We start from the raw sequence: 20,299 nt of genomic DNA, 5'->3' as shown, positions 1-20,299 counted from the left end.
CTCCCCCTGCAACAGTTATCACTCGTACCCTCTGCCCTTCCCCCTGCTGTTTCCATTCCAGCCATCCTGGCCTCCTTGGGGGTCTCATGTTGGCTGTTCCCTCTGCCACGGAGCAGTCCCTTATCCATACAACTAACCCCTCCCCTCCTTCAAGATTTTGCTCAAATATCATGCTATTTCAAATTATAACACAGTCCCCATCCCAGTATTTCCCATCGCCTTATCCTGTTCTATTTCCCTTTTTCTTTCCATAGTATAAATCACCGTTTCTTTATTGTCTTTCCCTTCCAACTAGGATATCTTTTCCATGAGGCAGGGAAATCATTCTCTTTGTCTCACTACCTGGGTTGTGCCTAGTACACCATAGACACTCAGTAAATATTTGGGGAATGCAGTGATTACGGCATTGGTATCTCTCCCTTTCTTCTGGCATTCCCCACAGGAAAATGGTTGACAAAGAGAAAAGTAAGCAATCCCACCGTATCCTTGAGTTCAACTGCTGTGCTCAGTGTCTGAACTCCGTTTCACAGGTAAGAGGCCTTTATTGCAGTCAACAAAATGGGCATGATAAGGGGTAAAAAGGTACCCCTTGCAGAGTGGGATGAAAGGTACCCAAGGGGAAGAGGAACCAAAATTCAGGGCTGTTTCATTGAAAGCCATAGAAATTGGGTTGGTCTAGGTGCAGAGAAACCAGGTGGGCATGCAAAGGTGTATAAGAGGTTGCTGAGTTATTTGTGCATATTGAGCATAGCTATTGTGAACGTCACCTTCAACAGCAAACCTGGGATATAGGAGAATAATATAGGAGAATAATAGCACTCACCAGGAAGAGTGGCCTGTCAGATTAAATAAGATAACATTTGCAAACATGCTGAGCGCATGCCTGGCACATTATAACGCTCTGGAAATAGTGGCCGTTTTTGCTAGGATGGGACCTGCTCATAGGTGTTTGTTGAGTGACTGTCTACCACATGCTTTGTGCCCCTACCCCAGGCTTACCGTAGATCTAAGAACAGCCTGTCAGAACTGCTCAGTTACATCAGCCTATGGCAGAAGACGTTCAAGGTCATTGGAGGCAAGTTTGGAACGAGCGTCCTCTCCTATTTTAACTTTCTGAGGTGGCTTTTGAAGTTCAACATTTTCTCGTTCATCGTGACCTTCAGCTTCATCATCATTCCTCAGTTTACTGTGCCTGAAAAGAACACCCTCCAATTCACCGGATTGGAATTTTTCACCGGGGCGGTAAGTTCTCCGTTTCCCCCCCACCTGGAAATCCACCACCTCAGAAACCCCCAGACGTACCTTCCAGACCCCTCGTTTTGCCTGGGAGTCAACTGATAGGGAAAGTGGGACTTTGAAATGTGTTTCTTTTTTCCCCTAAAAGTAACATATACACAACACAGGAGACTTTCTGTCTCTAGAGGTAATCATATTAATAGTTTGTGTTGTTCACCGTCTCCTTTTCTGTGCACACACGGACACGTGTATACATGTATGTATACATCCCTTTCTTCTGTTTTCCACTTTCTTTTGTTTTTTTTGTTTTTTTTTTCAACGTTTATTTATTTTTGGGACAGAGAGAGACAGAGCATGAACAGGGGAGGGGCAGAGAGAGAGGGAGACACAGAATCAGAAACAGGCTCCAGGCTCTGAGCCATCAGCCCAGAGCCTGACGCGGGGCTCGAACTCACGAACCGCGAGATCGTGACCTGGCTGAAGTCGGACGCTTAACCGACTGCGCCACCCAGGCGCCCCACTTTCTTTTGTTTTTTAACAAAAGATGAATCATTTACATATACCACCTATGACTCACTTTCTTTCATCTGCTCTGTGGTGGATATGTCATATTGGTGTTCATAGAGCTACCTTTTTTTTCTTTTTTCTTTTTCTTTGTACAAAATACAATGCACCTTTTGAAAAGTTCCTACTGTAAATTTTTTGAAAAATGTTTATTTATTTTTGAGAGACAGAGAGAGCAGGGGAGGGGCAGAGACAGAGGGGGGGAAAGTTGCTACTATAAAAGAGAGAAAATTAGGTGAAGGTCCACATTAGTCTTCTTCCCTTGTCTAATGGCCTAGCTTAGAGCCTATCTTTGTCCACTGTTTCTCTTCCTTCTTCTTTCCTAAAGAAAACAGGATACTACAGGTTTTTGCAACTTTTTTTTGTTTTACTATGTATCTTGAGCATCTATATAGATCCACAGTACTCTTTTTTTTTTTAATTTTTAAATATTTATTTATTTTTGAAAGAGAGAGCGTGAGTGGGAGAGGGGTAGAAGAGAGCGAGACACAGAATCTGGAGCAGGCTCCAGGCTCTGAGCTGTCAGCGCAGAGCTGGACTCAGGGCTCGAACTCACTAGTTGTGAGATCATGACCTGAGCGAAAGTCGGACACTTAACCGACTGAGCCTCCCAGGCGTCCCAGCCCATAGTATTCTTTTTAACAGCAGCTATAATTTGTTTACCCATCTCCCTATTGACACTTATAGCCCCTGCCTTGTGAGTTTAGCTTCTAGAAGAGATTTCTGCCACTAGCATTCTATAGACCAGGGACTGACAAACTATAGCTGGGGCCAAATCTGGCCTGCCACCTAGTTTTGTACAGCCAATGAACTAAGATTGGTTTCTACATTTTTAAATGGTTGAAAAAAAATCAAAACAGGGATGACATTTTGTGAAACATGAAAATTATACGTGAAATTCAGATTTGTGTCCATAATAAAGTCCTTCTGGAACTCGGTCACATCCATTTGTTTAGGTGTCTGTGATGCCTTCCTGCTACGGTGGCCAAGTGGAGTTGTTGCTATAGCTACCAAGCCAGATATTTATTATCTAGCTCTTCACAGAAGAAATTTGCCGACTCTTGAAGTAGAATGTTCAAAATCAAGTTCTTCCATTTATCGTTTTAAATTTCTTTTTCTGTTAAAAATTCTCCCTTGTGTTAAGTGCATTAAGTGAGAATTATTATTATGTAAATTTCTTCCTCATTTACTTTCATTCTCCTTGTTGTGATGTATATTTTTAATTTAATTAACTTATTTTTTAGGGCTTTGTTTTTATTTTTATTTTTATTTAAAAAAATTTTTTTTAACATTTACTTATAATTGAGAGACAGAGAGACACAGAGCATGAGCAGGGGAGGGGCAGAGAGAGAGAGCGAGACACAGAATCTGAAGCAGGCTCCAGGCTCTGAGCTGTCAGCACAAAACCTGATGCGGGGCTTGAACTCAAAAACTGTGAGATCATGACCTGAGCCGAAATCAGACGCTTAACCGACTGAGCCATCCAGGTGCCCCTAGGGCTTTATTTTTTAAAGTTTATTTACTTATTTTGAGATAAAGCACAAGCAGGTGAGGGGCAGAGAGAGAGAATCCCAAGCAAGGCTCCATGCTGTCAACACAGAGCTGGATGCAGGGCTCGAACCCATGAACCGTGAGATCATGACCTGAGCTGAGATCAAGAGTTGGACGTTTAACTGAGCCCCCCAGGCACCCTGATCTATATTTTTTATATTTGTATATATGTAACGTTTTATTATGAAAAATTTCAAACATACAGGAAATAAAGAGTAGTAAATGAACACTCATATGCCTACTATGCAGGTTTCTAAATTGTTAACGTTTAGCCACATTGTTTTATCTTACTATTTTTTGGAAGTATTTCACAGTAAATTAAAGACATTAGGACATTTTACTCCAGATTTCTTCAACATGCATCTTTGCAAAATAAGGACACTTTCTGCAGTTATCACACCTAGCAAAATTAAAAATATCATTAAAAATCCAGACTATATTCAAATCTTCCCAGTGGTCCCCAAAATCTCTTTCATAGCTTGTTTGTTCAGACCAGGATCCAATTAAAGCCCCAGTTTGCATTCAGTTGCTTTTTCTCTGAATTTTCAATTAATCTAGAAAGATCTCTCCAGGGGCGCCTGGGTGGCTCAGTCAGTTAAGCAGCCAACTTCAGCTCAGGTCATGATCTTACAGTCCATGAGTTTGAGCCCCGCATCAGGCTCTGTGCTGACAGCTCGGAGCCTGGAGCCTGCTTCAGATTCTGTGTCTCCCTCTGTCTCTGCCCCTCCCCTGCTCATGCTCTGTCTCTCTCTGTCTCAAAAATAAATAAAAACATTAAAAAAATTTTTTTAAATAAAAAATAAGAAAAAAAGAATGATCTCTCCAGACACAGCCTTCTCTTTTCTTGACATTGGCTTGTTGCAGAAACCAGGCCAGTTGTCATACAAACTCCAACATTCTACCTTGTGGAATCAATTGTTTCCTTATAGTCTCTCTGACTTGTTCCTCTGGCCCGTATTTCCTATAAATTGCAATTTAGACCTAACAGCTTGATTTGTTTCATATCAAACATGTTTGACTATAATACTTAACATGGTCATGTTAAGATGACAGAGGCCCATCATGGTTGGCTGTCCTGGTTTTAGTCATGCTTTGCTTGGTCACTGGGTTCAGGTGGTGACAGCTGGGTCCCTCCACTGTAAGGAGGGTTTGAGAGTCCTTTCCCAACTCAAAGAGCCTAGTGATAAAACAACTATGTTTTTTTTTTTAATGTTTATTTATTTTTGAGACAGAGGGAGATAGAGCACGAATGGGGGAGGGGCAGAGAGAGAGGGAGACCCAGAATCCGAAACAGGCTCCAGGCTCTGAGCTGTCAGCACAGAGCCCGATGCCAGGCTCGAACCCATGAGCTGTGAGATCATGACCGGAGCTGATGTTAGACTCGTAACTGACTGAGCTACCCAGGTGCCCCCAAACGTCTATGTTCTCAGTGACCTTGGGTGCCCTGCCAACAAAATGTCGAAACTGACTGATGCAAGTTTCTTGCAGATGGAAAAGGTGAAGGGTGCTGACCATTGTCATTGTTTTCTCAAGAGACCCACCTGACCTCTGGCTTCTTGCCTCTTTCAGGGTTATTTTCAGGACACGGTGATGTACTATGGCTTTTACACCAACTCTACGATCCAACACGGGAGCAGTGGGGCACCCTACAACATGCAGCTCGCCTACATCTTCACAATCGGAGCGTGTTTGATCGTCTGTTTTTTCAGTTTGCTATTTAGGTATGGAGTATCTGCATTTCTCGATCCTAAGCTCATTTTGGATTTAGGTAAAATTCCAGAGACTGAAAAGTTCCCCAGGAAACAGTTTCTCTGCAATTTTGACTTTCTATTGCTGTCTGAGCATTCCCGTTTTACAACACAAACTGTAAGTTTGGATAAAGAAGAGAGGTTTTGTGTGCTTTCAAGGAAATTGGTCAGTCTGAAAATAGGGATGCAGTGACCCCACTAGTTATATGGAAGGAAGGGCATGGATAGGCAATTGTCCCTTGACAACTGTCAAAGAGGAGGTACAGATATTCAACCTTTGTATTCGTTTTCCTAGGTCTTCCTAGGACCTTTCCTCGGTCTTCCATAACAATGTACCACAGACGGGGTTGCTTAAACAACAGAAATATATCTTTTCAAGTTCTGGAGGCTAGAAGTGTAAGATCAAGGTCCTGGCAGGGTTGGTTTCTTCCGAGGCCTCCCTGTGGCTTATAGATGGCTGCCTTCTCACCGTGACCTAACAGGGTCTTTCTCAGTGCATGTCTGAGTCCTAATCTTCTCTTCTTATAAAGACACCAGTCATATTGGATGAGGGCCCGCCTTCATGACCTCATTTTAATGTAATTGCCTCTATAAAGATCCTATCTGCAAATACTGTTGCTTTCTGAAGGTTAGGGGGTTAGGGGTTAGGCTCTCAGCATAGGAGTTTTTAGGGTGTATAGTTCAGCCTATAACAACCTCACTGCCAGCACACAATTCAGAGTAAAATTAGATTTCGTTTTGTCCTATCAAACCAGGAAAAGTTCCTAAAGCTACTGTTAGTGGTGGCAGATTTTGGAAAGGTATTGACTCAGCACTTTTTACACGCCAGGCTCAGTGCTGAGTGCTTCCCCGGCTGATTTCACTGAGTCCTGCTGACGTCTCCATGATATTAGCATCTGCCTTTATCAAGTGCTTACTGTTCTAACCACTACATTGATTCTTGTGGTTGGCTGAACAATTCCCCCCGCCTCCCAAAGATGTCCAAGTCCTAATCCCCAGAACCCATGAATATCTTACTTTACCTGGCAAAAGGGACTTTGTAGATGAGACTGAGTTAAGGATCTTAAAGTGGGCCAGTTAATCATAAGGTTCCTTGTAAGTGGGAGGCAGGAAGGTCAAGGTCAGACAGAATGGAAGCGGCAGCTCTCCTGGCTTTGAAGACAGGAGGGACCATCAGCCAAGGAATGCAGGCAGCCTCTAGAAGCTTGAAGAGGCAGAGAAACACACTTCCTGCTGAAGGATAGGAAGGAACGCAGCTCTGCGACACCTTGATTTTAGAAACATTTTCCGTTTTCGATTTCCAGTAAGAGAGTAAGTAGACATGTGTTGTTTTAAGCCACTTAAGTTTGGGACAGTTTGGTACAGCAGCTAGAGGAAACTAATACAACTCTCATATAAGTTCTGTGGGTGGGTACTATTATTATCCCCATTATATAGATGTGGAAACTGAGGCTCATTGCAGTTAAAATAACAAAGATCTCCCAGCTGGCAATCCAGGATTATAAGACAGACCTATGAGATCTTGAAGCCAGTGCTCTTAACCATTATGTTTGTGATCGCACTGTTCCAGTAGAACCTGAGGTTGACTGTTCCATGTTGCCTGTCCCTGTTAATGGTAGGACTCCCCTTTGTTTAATTCCTGCACTCCCCAATGCCTGTTTCAATAACACTTGAGTATTTTGGTTTCTGCCTTCCCTAGCATGGCCAGGTATTTCCGGAACAACTTCATTAACCCTCACATCTACTCCAGAGGGATCACTAAACTTATTTTCTGCTGGGACTTCACCGTCACTCATGAAAGAGCTGTCAAGTTGAAACAGAAGAATCTTAGCACGGAGATAAGGGTAAGGCAGGCTTGCTTTATACAACACCTTCCCACAGCTAAGTTCCTTTACTATGTCTGTAACTTTTCTTTTTTTTTTTTTTAATTAAAAAATGTAATTTATGAAAGAGAGAGCACACATGCGAGCTGGGGAAGGACAGAGAGAGAGAGAGAGAGCGAGAGCGACAGAGGATCTGAAATGGGCTGTGTACAGACAGCAGAGAACCTGATGCGGGACTTGAACCCATGAACCATGTGATCATGACCTGAGCCGAAGTTGGATGCTTAACCAGCTGAGCCACCCAGGCACCCCTACAGTGCTTTTCAACTCACAACAGTTTTTGCCCCTCAGGGGACATATAGTAATATCTGGAGACTTTTTATTTTTTTTTATATTTATTTATTTTTGAGAGAGAGACACACAGACCATGAGCAGGGGAGAGGCAGAGAGAGAGGGAGACACGGAATCTGCAGCAGGCTCCAGGCTCTGAGCTGTTAGCACAGAGCTTGATGTGAGGCTTGAACCCACACACTACAAGATCATGACCTGAGCTGAAGTCAGACGCCTAACTGACGGAGCCACCCAGGCACCCCATATCTAGAGACTTTTTCGATTGTCACAGTTAGGGGGAGGGTGCTACTGGATGTTGCTAAACATCCTGCTGTGCACAGGAGAGTTGTCACAATACAGAATTACTGGCTGAAAATGTTAATAATGCCGAGGGTGAGAAACCCTGGTCTATAGAAAAAAACTTAACTAAAAAGAAAGAAAAAGAGAGAGAGAAAATCAGAAACAAATATACCCAACCCCAGACTCTTAAATACAGAGGACAAACTGGATGTTGATAGAGGGGACGTGGGTGGAGGGATACATAATAGGAAAAAAAAAAAAAAGAGAGGGAGAATAATTTGTAAGCAAAGAGACTTTGACAAGAGGTTTGAAGATGTTAAATTCGTTGGTGTAGATACCCAGCCTTATTCTTCAAAAAAGAGTTTCTTGACACCTCAAAGTGCTTTCCTTAAGAGCACAGTCCCACTCTGTTGGGCCTGTTTATCTAAGATGGAAAAGGTGTTTGGCACAGTGATAGAGGTTCTTGGTCCATTTGAGATTTCCCCATGAGTCTCTCATAGTCCACGTCCATCATGAACTTCCCCCTTTCTCTCTCCTGTGGATCTGGGGTGGGTTGTGTCTCAGAGTGGCCGAGATTCACCTGCTGAGTCTTTGCTAACAGGTGATAGGGTACTGTAGGCCGACCTGACTTCCTTGTGTGTATAGGAAAACCTGTCCGAAATCCGTCAGGAGAATGTCAAGTTAACGCTCAATCAGCAGCTGATCCACGTGTCGGCCCACCTGGCAGCCTGGGTCGTCTCTACTGGAATGGCCATTGCCTGCTGCGTAGCTGTTTATTACCTGGCTGAGAACAACTCAGAGGTAACCAGAAGGGCAGGGACACTGGGGGCCCAAGCACAAAACCAGGTGAAGGGATGAGATACTGGAGGGAGGCAGTATGGAGCTGCTACTGAACTCAGACTCTGTGGCGGGCAGCACTGGCATCAGCCGGAAGCTTGTGAAAAAATGCAGAATCTTGTGTCCCTGCCTGGGCTCACAGCCTCAGAATCTGTATCCTGACAATGCCCCCTGGTGATGTGTATGCACGCTTCAGAGTAAGAAGCTCTGGGTCCGTGGAGAGATGGGAAATTTGGGCAGCAGACGTGGGAATAAGTTTTGGTTTCTTCCTTTATTATTATATTCCTAACACCTCCCACTGTCCCTGGCACTGAGCAGACACTCTAAGTGTTGTGATCTGATGGACTCTGGTGAGCCATTTAACCTTTCTGAGCTCTGGATTCCTCACTTGCAAACCAGGAATGATCGTACCTGGCTTTGTAGGTGTGTGGTCAGGACTAGAAAAAAGTTATGTGAAGAGTCTACTCCATGCCCAGTATTGTGACTAATAAAGGAATATTACCTTTTTTTTTTTTTTTTTTTTGCAAATGATATAAACTCTGAGACTAATTAGCTGGATGGTCTGGGCAAAGTACTGTTTTTCTGTAGGTTTCAGCTTTTCCCCTGGAAATGGAACTAATTATAGCCAGTTTGCCGACCTCTAGAATTGTGGTACAGGTTGGTCGGATTATTTCACTTTCTTTAATGACTTCCTATTTTTACCCTCGATATAAATTTATCCTCCATGGCATGATCGACAGATCTTGTATGATCTGATCCCTGCCCACATCTCTAGCTTCAACACCCCACAACTACCCATATCCTACACTAGCAACACTAAATGGTGTGTCCACAGTTCCCTGAGCACACCATGTTTTTCCTTTTCTCTCGGTAGGAAAACATGCACTTCATTCTCTACCCAACCTGCCCTAATTCCCTCATTGGGCAAATTCCTCCTCCTCCTCCTCCTCCTCCTCCTCCTCCTCCTCCTCCTCCTCCAGACCTCAGCATGGTGCCGTTTCCTCGGCAAATTTTCTCTCACCCCCACCACCCTCACTAGACTGTGTTGGGCGCTCCTAACTCTGCAAGCTTTCCCTGTGCTCTTGTCATGTGTAGTATTGAAAATACCTGTTTATGCAGGTATCTTTATGTATCTTCAAAAGATAGTAGCTGGGCTCCAGGCCCAATATTTGACACATAGTAGGTGCACAACCAAATGGATGAACAAGTGAAGGAGAAGCCAGCAAGAAAATGGGTGTGGGATTATATAACACTAAGAGTTTGCCATTAACCATGTTGAGATGTGCCCTCAAATAGGGGAAATTAAGTCTCAGTGCTTAAGGGCCTGGCAATGCCTACCCAGGGTAGAAATTGTGACCAGGCAGCTGTAGGCATAAAGAAGCCTTCTGAGTTTCTTCTTCACCTGGAAGGTTTTCTCCACACCCACCTGAAGTGAAGGAGGGCAGCTAAGGAGGTGAGGAGGCAGAAGTGGAGCCTATTGTTTGAACATCTGCTGTATGCCTGGCAGGAGCAACCCTTTGTACAACTCTAGGGGTCACATTCATGGGCAGCTACACTCTTCTGTGAATGATGTCTCACCTATGTTGTTGAGGGGCCAGACCTGGCCTTATTTGGTTTCATTCAATTCTTTTATTTTTATTTATTTACTTTAATGTTCATTTATTTTTGAGAAAGCGCAAGCGGGGGAGGGGCAGAGAGAGGGGGACAGAGGATCTGAAGCGGGCTCTGCGCTGACAGGCTGACGGGAGCAAGCCCGACGTGGGGCTCGAACTCGCAAACAGGAGATCATGACCTGAGCTGAAGTCTGCCGCTCAACTGACTGAGCCACCCAGGCGCCCCAATTCTTTTATTGTTTTTAATTAGGGCATCAACTGAGAGAGAAACAGAGAAAGAGAGAGAGAGAACATGCACTTATGTGTGCATGAATAGGGGAGGGGAAGAAAGAGAGGGAGAGAGAGAATCCCAGGCAGGCTTCACGCTGTCAGGGCAGAGCCCGACTCTGAGCTTGATCTCATTCTCATGAACCATGAGATGATGACCTGAGCCAAAATCGAGTCAGAAGCTTAATCGACCGAGCTACCCAGGCGCCCCTCATTTAATTCTTGCAATGACTCTGTGGGTCACATGATAATCTCCCCATTACACAGACAGGAAAAGAGGCCCAGGGAAGCTATGCATCTGACTTCAGACCTTATAGCTCATAAGCATGGGAGAGGGGACAACATTTGAACCCAGGTTACCCTGGCTACAAAAATACTTCCAAAAGTGCAAGTGGGGCTTTCGAAACCACCCAGAGATAAAGGGAGGCAGGGTCAGGCCTAGGGGTGGGAAGGAGGTAGTGTGAGACAGAAGATAAATCCACTGGAATCCCTGACTCCAAGGATTCCTGGCTGAGGGCAGCCTTCACCCCACTCCAAACCAAGTGCCAGGGTGTTGCATCCACATGAAGGAAGGGGGTGCCTCTTTGGACCTCATACGAAGGTGTGCCATGGGCTAACAGAGGCTCCCTTTCCCCTGATTCAGCACCCAAGAAAAGCCTGGTGAAAATGAACAGGGCCATGCAGGAGACAGGCAGAGAAAGTCTGTAGTGCTCAATACCCTTGTGCTATAGCTTCCGTGGATTCAAGCTTTTGCTCCAACAGCCAGGAAACACGTTCTCATTGCTGCAGACCTCTTGCTAAGGACAGTAAAGTCACAGAATGGCTGTTTTGAGTTCAGGCCCCTGAGTCAGATGGACCCAGTTCAAATCTGCCTCGGTGACCCCAGGCAAGCATTTTTACCTCTCTGAGCCTCCATTTGCCAGTCAGTCTATTAATACACACCTGCTGGGCTGTAGTGAGAATCAAACGTGATCACGTGATCACGTGGGTAATGCTGGGCGCTGGGTAAGTGCTCAATAACCGGTAGCGTAAGAGCTAACCTCGGAGGAGCTACCACTGGGGTTTCCCCATTGTGTGGGGTCTTCTGCGTGAGGCAGAGAGGAGTTCCGTGCACGTTTGGCATCTCGATTCTCTCCCTGCATCCCCTGCAGTTCCTGAAGAACCACCAGAACCCTGGAGCAGTGCTGTTACTGCCTTTCCTCGTGTCCTGCATCAACCTGGCAACACCACGCCTCTACTCCCTGTTCAGGCTGGTGGAGAGGTATGAGACGCCGAGACTCGAAGTCTACATCCTCCTCATCCGGTAGGTGTGTCTGCCATGCCCACCACCAGCCTGTATTAACAGGGAGGGAAGTGAGGTGGGAGCTACAGAGGGTTATGCTCGAGTACCAGAGTTCTGTTTTCCAGAAAGGATTTCAAGAATAAAGTGTGTTTGTATGGGGTGGGTTAATAGCCATAAAATCCAAAACGCTCTCAGGTATACAATTAAGTACATCAGTCTTTTGCTCAGAGTAATAGCTTACCTTTCCAAATTGCTACCGGCCTGAGGATTTTCATAGTTTTTCTCAGTTATGAGATGTACAGATGTTCATGTTGTATACTGCAGAAGGGTGCCTGGCTGATGAGTTGTGTAGGGACTGAAATTCATCTAGCGTTTGCATTAGTCAAGCTGTGAGCCTTGGTAGCCACTGCCTCAGCTGGGAGAAAGAGGTGCATGAAAAAAAAATTTTTTTAATGTTTACTTATTTTTGAGGTAGAGAGAGAGAGAGCACAAGTAGGGAGGGGCAGAGGGAGAGGGAGACACTGAATCTGAAGTAGCCTCCAGGCTCTGAGCTGTCAGCACAGAGCCCAACATGGGGCTTGAACTCGTGAACCACGAGATCATGACCTGAGTCGAAGTTGGACGCTTAACCGACTGAGCCACCCAGGAGCCCCAAGAGGTGCATTTTTGTAATTCAGACACCCAAATGGAGGCAGAGGGGGTGCTTCTGGCAATTAGTTGGCTGGGAGGGGGTGCCTTTTTGTTGTAGAGGTGACCCCAAGGTTTCGATAAACAAAGCATAAAACAACCCAAATTTTGTCCTTGCTCCTTCCTGGCTAGTTCCCTGACCAGTTCCTGTTTATGGTGTTTATGACAACAGGTCAGTACAATGTAGACTGAGTTTTTTTACTGATCAGTTCCAGAGCCCTTGCCTTCTATGGCCTGGGAGATCTGGCTCCTGGCCAGCTCTCCAACCTCATCTGGAGAATTTGGATGAAGAGGTGGTTAGACATGTATGCTCAGTGGGCCATTTTGAACCAATAAGTTTGCTCTTTGTGTTTTTCTGATCATTTAAGAGTTTAGTTGTCTTTTAATATACATCAGCCCTTTGTACAGCTTCAACAAAATATTCAAAATCTTTGCATGAAGAGAAAATGGGAACTCTCAGAAATACACGGTTCTTTTTGATCTGAGATGAGATTTTTCTCAGCGTAGAAGAGTGTGTTTTCAAGTTTAACTTGAAGCTACACTGCAATAAAGGTCTCCTGATGCCTTAATCCAGTAGACAGTGAGGGTGTATCACAGGCTAGGCACTAGGCAAGAGATTGGGGATCTGGCACTGAGAAAGATCTAGTGCCCTTCCTTCTTGGAACTTCAGAGTCTAACACAAAGGTTCTCAACCTTCAGCATACATCAGAATTACCTGAAGGGATTTCTTGGTCCTGTCTCCAGGGTTTCTGATTCAGTAGGTCTAGGGTGGGGCCTGAAAATTTGCCTTTCTAGCAGGTTTGCAGACGAGGCTGATGCTGTTGGTTCAGAGGACACACTTTGAGAACCCCTGGTCTAGTGGTACACAGTTCTTGGCACACCAGGGCTGAAGCCCTATTAAAACCAGCAGCTATTGACTTTGGCAAAGTGACTAGGTTTAAGAGATGGTCCTCAGTTTCAGTCTTTGTCATGGCCCTCACAAGCTGTGTGCCTTTGGACACGTTGTGTCATCTCTGAACTTCAGTGTCCTCATCAGTAAGATAGACATAAAAATTCAATCTACCTGATGACAGAGTTGTAGAAAGTAAGAATGGCAGCAAAATTGTAAACATTAAGCTGTGAAGATTAAGGTGATTCAGTGAGGTTCTTAGCACAATGTACTGCCCATGCTCAGCATCCAATTAAAAGTAAGTACATTTATTATTATTACAATGAGAAGCGAAATCAGATAGTTTGGAATGCACTGAAAGAGGGTATATCAGTTGAAATAAGTTAGGTTATGTTGCAGTAACAAACATCCCCTATCTCCCTAATCTCAGTGGCTTCGAACACAAAGATTTAGTTCTTGCTCATATTATGTGTCCATTGTGGATAGCAGGTGGTTTTGGTCATGTCATTCGTGCAGGGATCCAGGCTGACAGCAGCAACTGTCTCAAATATTGCTGATGGCCATTCCAGACGGAAGACAGTGAGTTCTGGAGAGCCTCGCTGGCATTTCAGTGCTCCAGCCTAGAAGGGTGCAAAGTGACACACATCACTTCTGCTCACAAATTACTTGCCAGAACTAGCCATATTGGCCCCAGTCAAACCACACGGGAGCGGGAATTTCAGTCCTACCATGTGACCAAAAGGAATTATTAGCAAACAGTACTAATGACTGTCATGGAAGGTAACAATAGTTGTTTTCTCTTCTGTTATTTAGAAACATCTTTCTGAAAATATCAATCATTGGAATTCTTTGTTACTATTGGCTCAACATTGTGGCCCAGGCTGGTGAAGAGGTGAGATTTCTGTGCTATTCTGCCTTGAGTTTTTTTCTTAACCTTTGAATACAGGGAGGAAGTGAATTTCTCTGGTTTCTCAGAATTTCTACTCATGATCTTAGAGTTGATATAATATTCTTCCTTCCATCCATCCATCCATCCATCCATCCATCCATCCATCCATCCTTGGGCTGTGCACTCAAAACATCCCTCTCCTCGTTCAACCAAATCTAAAAGCTCCCGGTCCATCAGTTCATAGCACTGACTTCCTGCAGAGGTAATAGATCACCAGTTTCATGAACTAAGTCAGCCTTCCAATTTGTGCCAGCCTGCTAAACCTCTAAGCCACTTTCTTAGTCAAATAAGTATTAACGGATTTTCATAAGGTTAATAAACAAAGAGTAAAGGCATTGTTGCCATTGATGCCTTCTGCTAGCCCTGGCTGAGAAATGGGATCCAGAGGGCATAGGACCGGGATGAAAAGTTTTAAGAGGAGAGATAGTGAGAAGGGAAAGTTTGGGGTGCATGTGGAGGGCAAGCTTTAATGGGGGAAAAGCAACACAGAAAGGGAATAAACACCCTTGAAAACAAACTCAACAAATTAATGGTGCGTCCCTGCCCAGAGTGGGTCTGCTTTTCTGGATGTACAAGGACCCAGTCACATTGGCCAGCAACCATGTCCTAATGAGTGTAGGGTGCCAGAAGGGCACTGGGCAGAACCAACAGCCCCTTCCCACATCCTGACTCTTGTTTACCTTACAGTGTTGGGAAACTCTCATTGGCCAGGAAATCTACCGGCTCCTTCTGATGGATTTTGTGTTCTCTTTAGCTGATTCCTTACTGGGGGAATTCCTGAGGAGGTAAATATTTATCAGCCTTGAGTCATTAGTACCTGATGTTGGAACCAGAGCCAGAGTCTTGGCTGAGCCGGAAGTATGGATATCCCTTACGCTTACTGTAGTTAGCACATAGGCGTCCCTTATTTATTTCAAGTATGCACTGTGACAAGTCTGCCTGTTGTTCTTTGGGACGTTGCTTGCTTCTGAAATTAACCAAAATTTCACTTTGACCTGACAGTCCTGTTGTCCAAGTTCATTCAGCTAACCCTTTACAAACTTCTCTTGAGATAAAGACATTACTGGATGCAAAACATAGAAAGTGAAAGTCTTTGAGAACTTTCCACCACAGATGATTTTAATTGTAGTGTATATTCTTCCAGATTGTTCTGTGCACATATTACTTTGTGTATGTGACTGTATTATATAGTTTCAAAGATAAAAATTGGGTCATGCTGAAAATCATTGTGGACTCTGCCCTTATTCTTTTTAACATTATGCTGTGGCATCTTTCTATGACAACACCTATAGATTTATCTCATGATCCATTTAATTGACTTTGATTCATGTGCTAATTGTGATTTTAGACACCAGGTGTACAGAACTGAGGCAGTGTTGTCATTGGCCCATGTATAGTCCTCTTCTATTGATATGTTCATTTATGTGTTAATAATATGATGAGCATCTCATTCTTTATAGACATGTACATATTTCTGTAAGCTGCCCCAGTGATAAGATGGCATAACACAATAATGATTCTTTCCTCAGGGGGTAGGTTGCATGCCCTATTTCTACACTCAGTCTGCCCAAACTCACTTTTATTACAGCCTCTGTCCAAGGTCTAGATGTAAAGGTTAGGAGGTTTTTTGTTTTGTTTTTGTATCTTTGATGGCATTTTTTTCTTTTTATTATTAGCATCCTCTCTGTCTCAAGTTTCCTCAGGATAAATGGAGATCTTGGTTTCCTCTTGTGGATTTAGAAAATGGGGAAACCCTATTAATCTGATAGCAGTAACCAAACATGGAAAACTTTTCCATTTAGGGAGGTTAGGAAATGCTGAGTTACCTGGTCCTGAAAAAACAGGTTTAACAAGCAAAGAGTGATAATAGGTAGGATAACTTTAATAATGATCTCATTTATATAATATCTATTGTTAAGTTATAGTTAACTATCTATTTAAATAATATATGGGATAACTTAATGGTCTCTAGAATTTTTTTAAAAATCTTTATTTATTTTGGGAAAGAGAGAGAGAGAGCCCACACGCAAGCAGGGAAGGGGCAGGGAGAGAGAGAGAGAGAGAGAGAGAGAGAGAGAGAGAAAATGAGAATCCCAAACAGGCTCTGCACTGTCAACATAGACCCCGACACCAGGCTCTTACTCACAAACTGTGAGATCATGATGTGAGCCGAAATCAAGAGTCAAACATTCAACCAACTGAGCCACCCAGGCAGCCCTAGAATTTTGTAAACCACTTCAGCAGTACCTCTGCTCGAATGCATTGTGATAGTTCCATTTTCCCTCAATTCCTTCAATTATTTCTTCAAAAATACACTTACACTTGGAACTTTCCAAAAATTTGCAAAAGAACTTATGACTTTATTCCAAACTGGTGATGCTCTACTTTGTTGATTGTGGGGAATCTTCTGAAGGAGAGGGTTGATGGTTGGGGCGCTAAACTCAGCAATGTTTTCACAGACTCATTGGAATGCAGTTTCCCACGAGCCTTGGTTTACAGGAGTTTGACATCGCGAGGAACGTCCTGGAACTGATCTATGCACAAACTCTGGTGTGGTAAGTTTTGAGAATCTTCAGACTGACTCAGAAATATTTTCTAAGTGGGGATATTGTGGCTGTTTGTCACCCTTATGAGCACCTTTTAAAAATTGTGGTAGGAATATACATAATATAATATTTATCATCTTAACTATTTTTAAATGTATGGTTCAGTAGTGTTGAATACATTCACATAGCTGTGCCACAGATCTCCAGAACTCTTTTCATCTTGCAAAACTGAAACTCCATACCCATTAAACAAGAACTCCCCATTTCCTCCTTCCCCTAACCCGCTAGCAACCAGCATTCCATTTTCTGTCTTTTGGAGTTTGACTACTCTAGATACTTTATGTGAGTGGAATCACACACAATTTATCTTTTTGTGATTGGCTTATTTCATTTAGCATAATGTTCTTCAGGTTCATACATATTGTAGCATGTGTCAGCACTTCCTTCCTTTGTAAGGCTGAATAATATTCTGCTGTATGGATATACCTCATGTTTATCCATTCACCCATGGGTGGACATTTGGGTTGCTTCTACCTCTTGGTTATTGTGAATAATGCAGCTATGATTATGGGTGTGCAAATATCTCTCTGAGACCCTGCTTTCAATTCTTTTTTTTTTTTATGCTTATTTTTTAGAGACAGAGACAGAGTGCCAGTGGGGAAGGGGCAGAGAGTGAGGGAGACACAGAATCCAAAGCAGGCTCCAGGCTGTGAGCTGTCAGCACAGATCCCAACGTGGGGCTCGAACTCATAAACCACAAGATCATGACCTAAGCCAAAGTCAGATGCTTAACTGACTGAGCCAGCCAGGCGCCCCTCAGTTCTTTTGGATATATACCCAGAAGTAGAATTGCTGGATTATACTGTACTTATGAGCACTCTTAAGTTTTTTGTTTTTTAATAAATGATGTGCATAAATCAGCTGATGTGGTAATAACAATATGGCTCCATTTATTGAGTGCTTACTTTGGCCAGGTTTTTGAGCCCTAGAAACCAAGCCCTCATACTATTGACCATTAATGAAGGTTCCAAAGGGAAATGTTAGCAGCAAGAGGGAAAAAGTTGCAATCAGAGATGGCCATTATTACTTCTGGGTCTTTATGGTTTGTGTTAATAAATTGCAAATAAGCACAATTGAAAACACATGTGTCTTTTCTTTTCTCCATGGAAATTATAGATTTAACTTCTGTGGGTTTTAGGAGAATGTTGCCTTTGATGATGAGCTTTAAAAGAAGATAACAGGGGCTCCTGGGTGTCTCAGTCGGTTGGGCGGCCGACTTCTGCTCAGGTCATGATCTCTCGGTCTGTGAGTTTGAGCCCCACGTCGGCTCTGTGCTGACAGCTCAGAGCTTGGAGTCTGTTTCGGATTCTGTGTCTCCCTCTCTCTGACCCTCCCCTGTTCATGCTCTGTCTCTCCCTGTCTCAAAAATAAATAAAACGTTAAAAAAATTTTAAAAAATAAAAGAAGATAACAGGGTGACAGGCAATGTATGTTAGGGACAATGGTAGAGATGAGGTGAGGTAAGTGTGTCCCAAACTTCAGCCTTTTGCACACCAGCCTGCCTACTTTTTGGCTTATCTACATATCACCGGTACTGGTTTTTACTTAGTATTATCTTTTATATAGTTTGCCTTTTTAAAAATGTTTTATTTTTTATTTTTATTTTTTTTAATGGTTATTTATTTATTTTTGAGGGAGAGAGGTAGAGAGCACACAGGGGAGGAGTGGAGAGAGAGGAAGAATCCCAAGCAGGCTCCATGCTGTCGGCACAGAGCCTGGTGTGGGGCTCGAACCTATAAACCGTGCGATCATAACCTGAGCTGAAATTAAGAGTTAGATGCTTAACTGACCGAGCCACCCAGGTGCCCCTAAATACATTTTTAAAGGAGTCTTTATTTTACCACCAGAATGGAAAATCAGAGTCATTTGAGAGAAACTGCAAGTAACTTAAAAAATAAAACCCAGGGCACCTGGGTGGCTCAGTTGGTAGAACATCTGACTCTTGATCTCTCTTGATCTTGGGGTCGTGAGTTTGAGGCCCATCTTGGGTGTAGAGATTACTTAAAGAAAAATGTCGGGGCGCCTAGGTGGCTCAGTTGGTTACGCGTCCGACTTCGGCTCAGGTCATGGTCTTGCGGTTCGTGAGTTCGAGCCCTGCATCAGGCTCTGTGCTGACAGCTCAGAGCCTGGAGCCACTTCGGATTCTGTGTCTCCCTCTCTCTCTACCCTTCCCCTGTTCATGCTCTCTCTCTGTCTCAAAAATAAATAAAAAACATTAAAAAAAATTGTTAAAAAAAAAAAGAAAAATGTCAGTCACTTTAGAAAAATAAAATAAGGGGCGCCTGGGTGGCTCAGTTGGTTGAGTCTCTGACTCTTGGTTTCAGCTCAGGTCATGATCTCATGGTTCCAAGGGTTCAGTCCTGCATGGGGCTTTGCTCTGGCAGCATCATGGAGCCTGCTGGGGATTCTCTCTCTCTCTCTGTCCCTTCCCCACTCAAGCTGTCTCTGTCTCTCTCAAAATAAATAAATAAACTTTAAAAAAATAAGAAAAATAAAATAAAATAAAACCAAGCCAATCACCAACAGTCATTAAATTCTAGCTGGATGCTCCCATCTGCCAAGGCTCTCAGTTTAAAGCTTTACCTCCCCCCTCCCACCTTTCTTTTGGGAACAAAGGGAGGTTGGCAAGTGTTAGGACCACCAAAGTGAGATTTTCTTCTCTCGGCACTCAGGAGCATTGGGGAGAATTGAGAGAGAATGCCCTTCCCATCTGTAACTCAGTGCAGTTTAATGCCTCTCCCTGCGGGACCTCAGACCTTCTTGAATGCCATGGAGGAAGCAGGAGGACATGTCCCGCATTCGGGACACCTAGGTTAGGGCTTGCTGAAGACCATTTGGTGGTGTGTGGGTGGTGCTTTCTGCAAACTCTCTTTTCCAAAGCTGGGAAGGGAGCAGCCGGGTATACTGGGTGTGGTGGGAACGCTCCTGGTCTACAGCCATAGAGCACGCTCCCTCTGTATTAGTCTGCTAGAGCGTCCATAACAAATACCAGAGACTGGGTGGCTGAAACGACAGAAATTTATTTTCTCACAGTTCTGGCGGCTAGAGGTCCAAGATCAAGGTGTTCATAGTTGGTTCCTTCTGAGACCTCTGTCCTCGGCCTGTGGGATGGCACCTGCTTCCACAGTCTTCACATGGTCCCTCTGTGTGTATCTGGGTCCTAATCTCTTCTTTTAAGGACACCAGTTATATTGCATTAGGGCCCACCCCAGGGACCTCCTTTTACTTTAATTACCTCTTTAAAGGCCCCTTCTCCAAATAGTCACATTCTGCGGTACGAGGGGTACTAGGACTCCAACATACGCGTTTTGGAGAAGCACAGTTCAGCCTGTAACACCCTCTTTCCCTTCCCTCCACATCCCCTGTACCTGCCCTCCCCCCACCACATTCCCTGTCTTCATGTTTCCCCTGACTTTTGACACTCACCCTTTTTCCCTCATAGGATTGGAACCTTCTTCTGCCCTCTGCTGCCCTTTATCCAAATGATTACTCTTTTCATCATGTTTTATGTCAAAAACGTGAGTCAGCCTGAAGGTGGAACGAATTAGCTTCTCCCAGTCCCATGTGGCCCCGTGGTTGGAACTGAGTCGGGGGGCAGTGGGGAGGGGCGCTGGGAA

At 44.0% G+C, this 20,299-nt stretch overlaps 1 protein-coding gene across 3 annotated transcripts in view; it reads left to right on the top strand.

The window, feature by feature from the left end:
* The window catches only part of TMC5 (transmembrane channel like 5), a 79,766-nt gene that overhangs the window by 46,764 nt on the left and 12,703 nt on the right, over positions 1-20,299 (top strand). For all 3 annotated transcript variants that reach the window (XM_047839545.1, XM_047839544.1, XM_047839546.1), the window contains 10 exons: positions 443-530; positions 994-1,242; positions 4,921-5,072; positions 6,799-6,943; positions 8,198-8,353; positions 11,421-11,572; positions 13,941-14,019; positions 14,764-14,861; positions 16,536-16,631; positions 20,125-20,200. In XM_047839545.1, coding sequence (XP_047695501.1) covers positions 443-530; positions 994-1,242; positions 4,921-5,072; positions 6,799-6,943; positions 8,198-8,353; positions 11,421-11,572; positions 13,941-14,019; positions 14,764-14,861; positions 16,536-16,631; positions 20,125-20,200 — 1,291 coding nt within the window. The remainder of the gene's footprint in view (positions 1-442; positions 531-993; positions 1,243-4,920; positions 5,073-6,798; positions 6,944-8,197; positions 8,354-11,420; positions 11,573-13,940; positions 14,020-14,763; positions 14,862-16,535; positions 16,632-20,124; positions 20,201-20,299) is intronic.

The sequence above is a fragment of the Prionailurus viverrinus genome, chromosome E3 (assembly GCF_022837055.1).
Source record: "Prionailurus viverrinus isolate Anna chromosome E3, UM_Priviv_1.0, whole genome shotgun sequence".
Lineage (NCBI taxonomy): Eukaryota > Metazoa > Chordata > Mammalia > Carnivora > Felidae > Prionailurus > Prionailurus viverrinus.
This window is presented reverse-complemented; position numbering and strand designations above follow the sequence as displayed.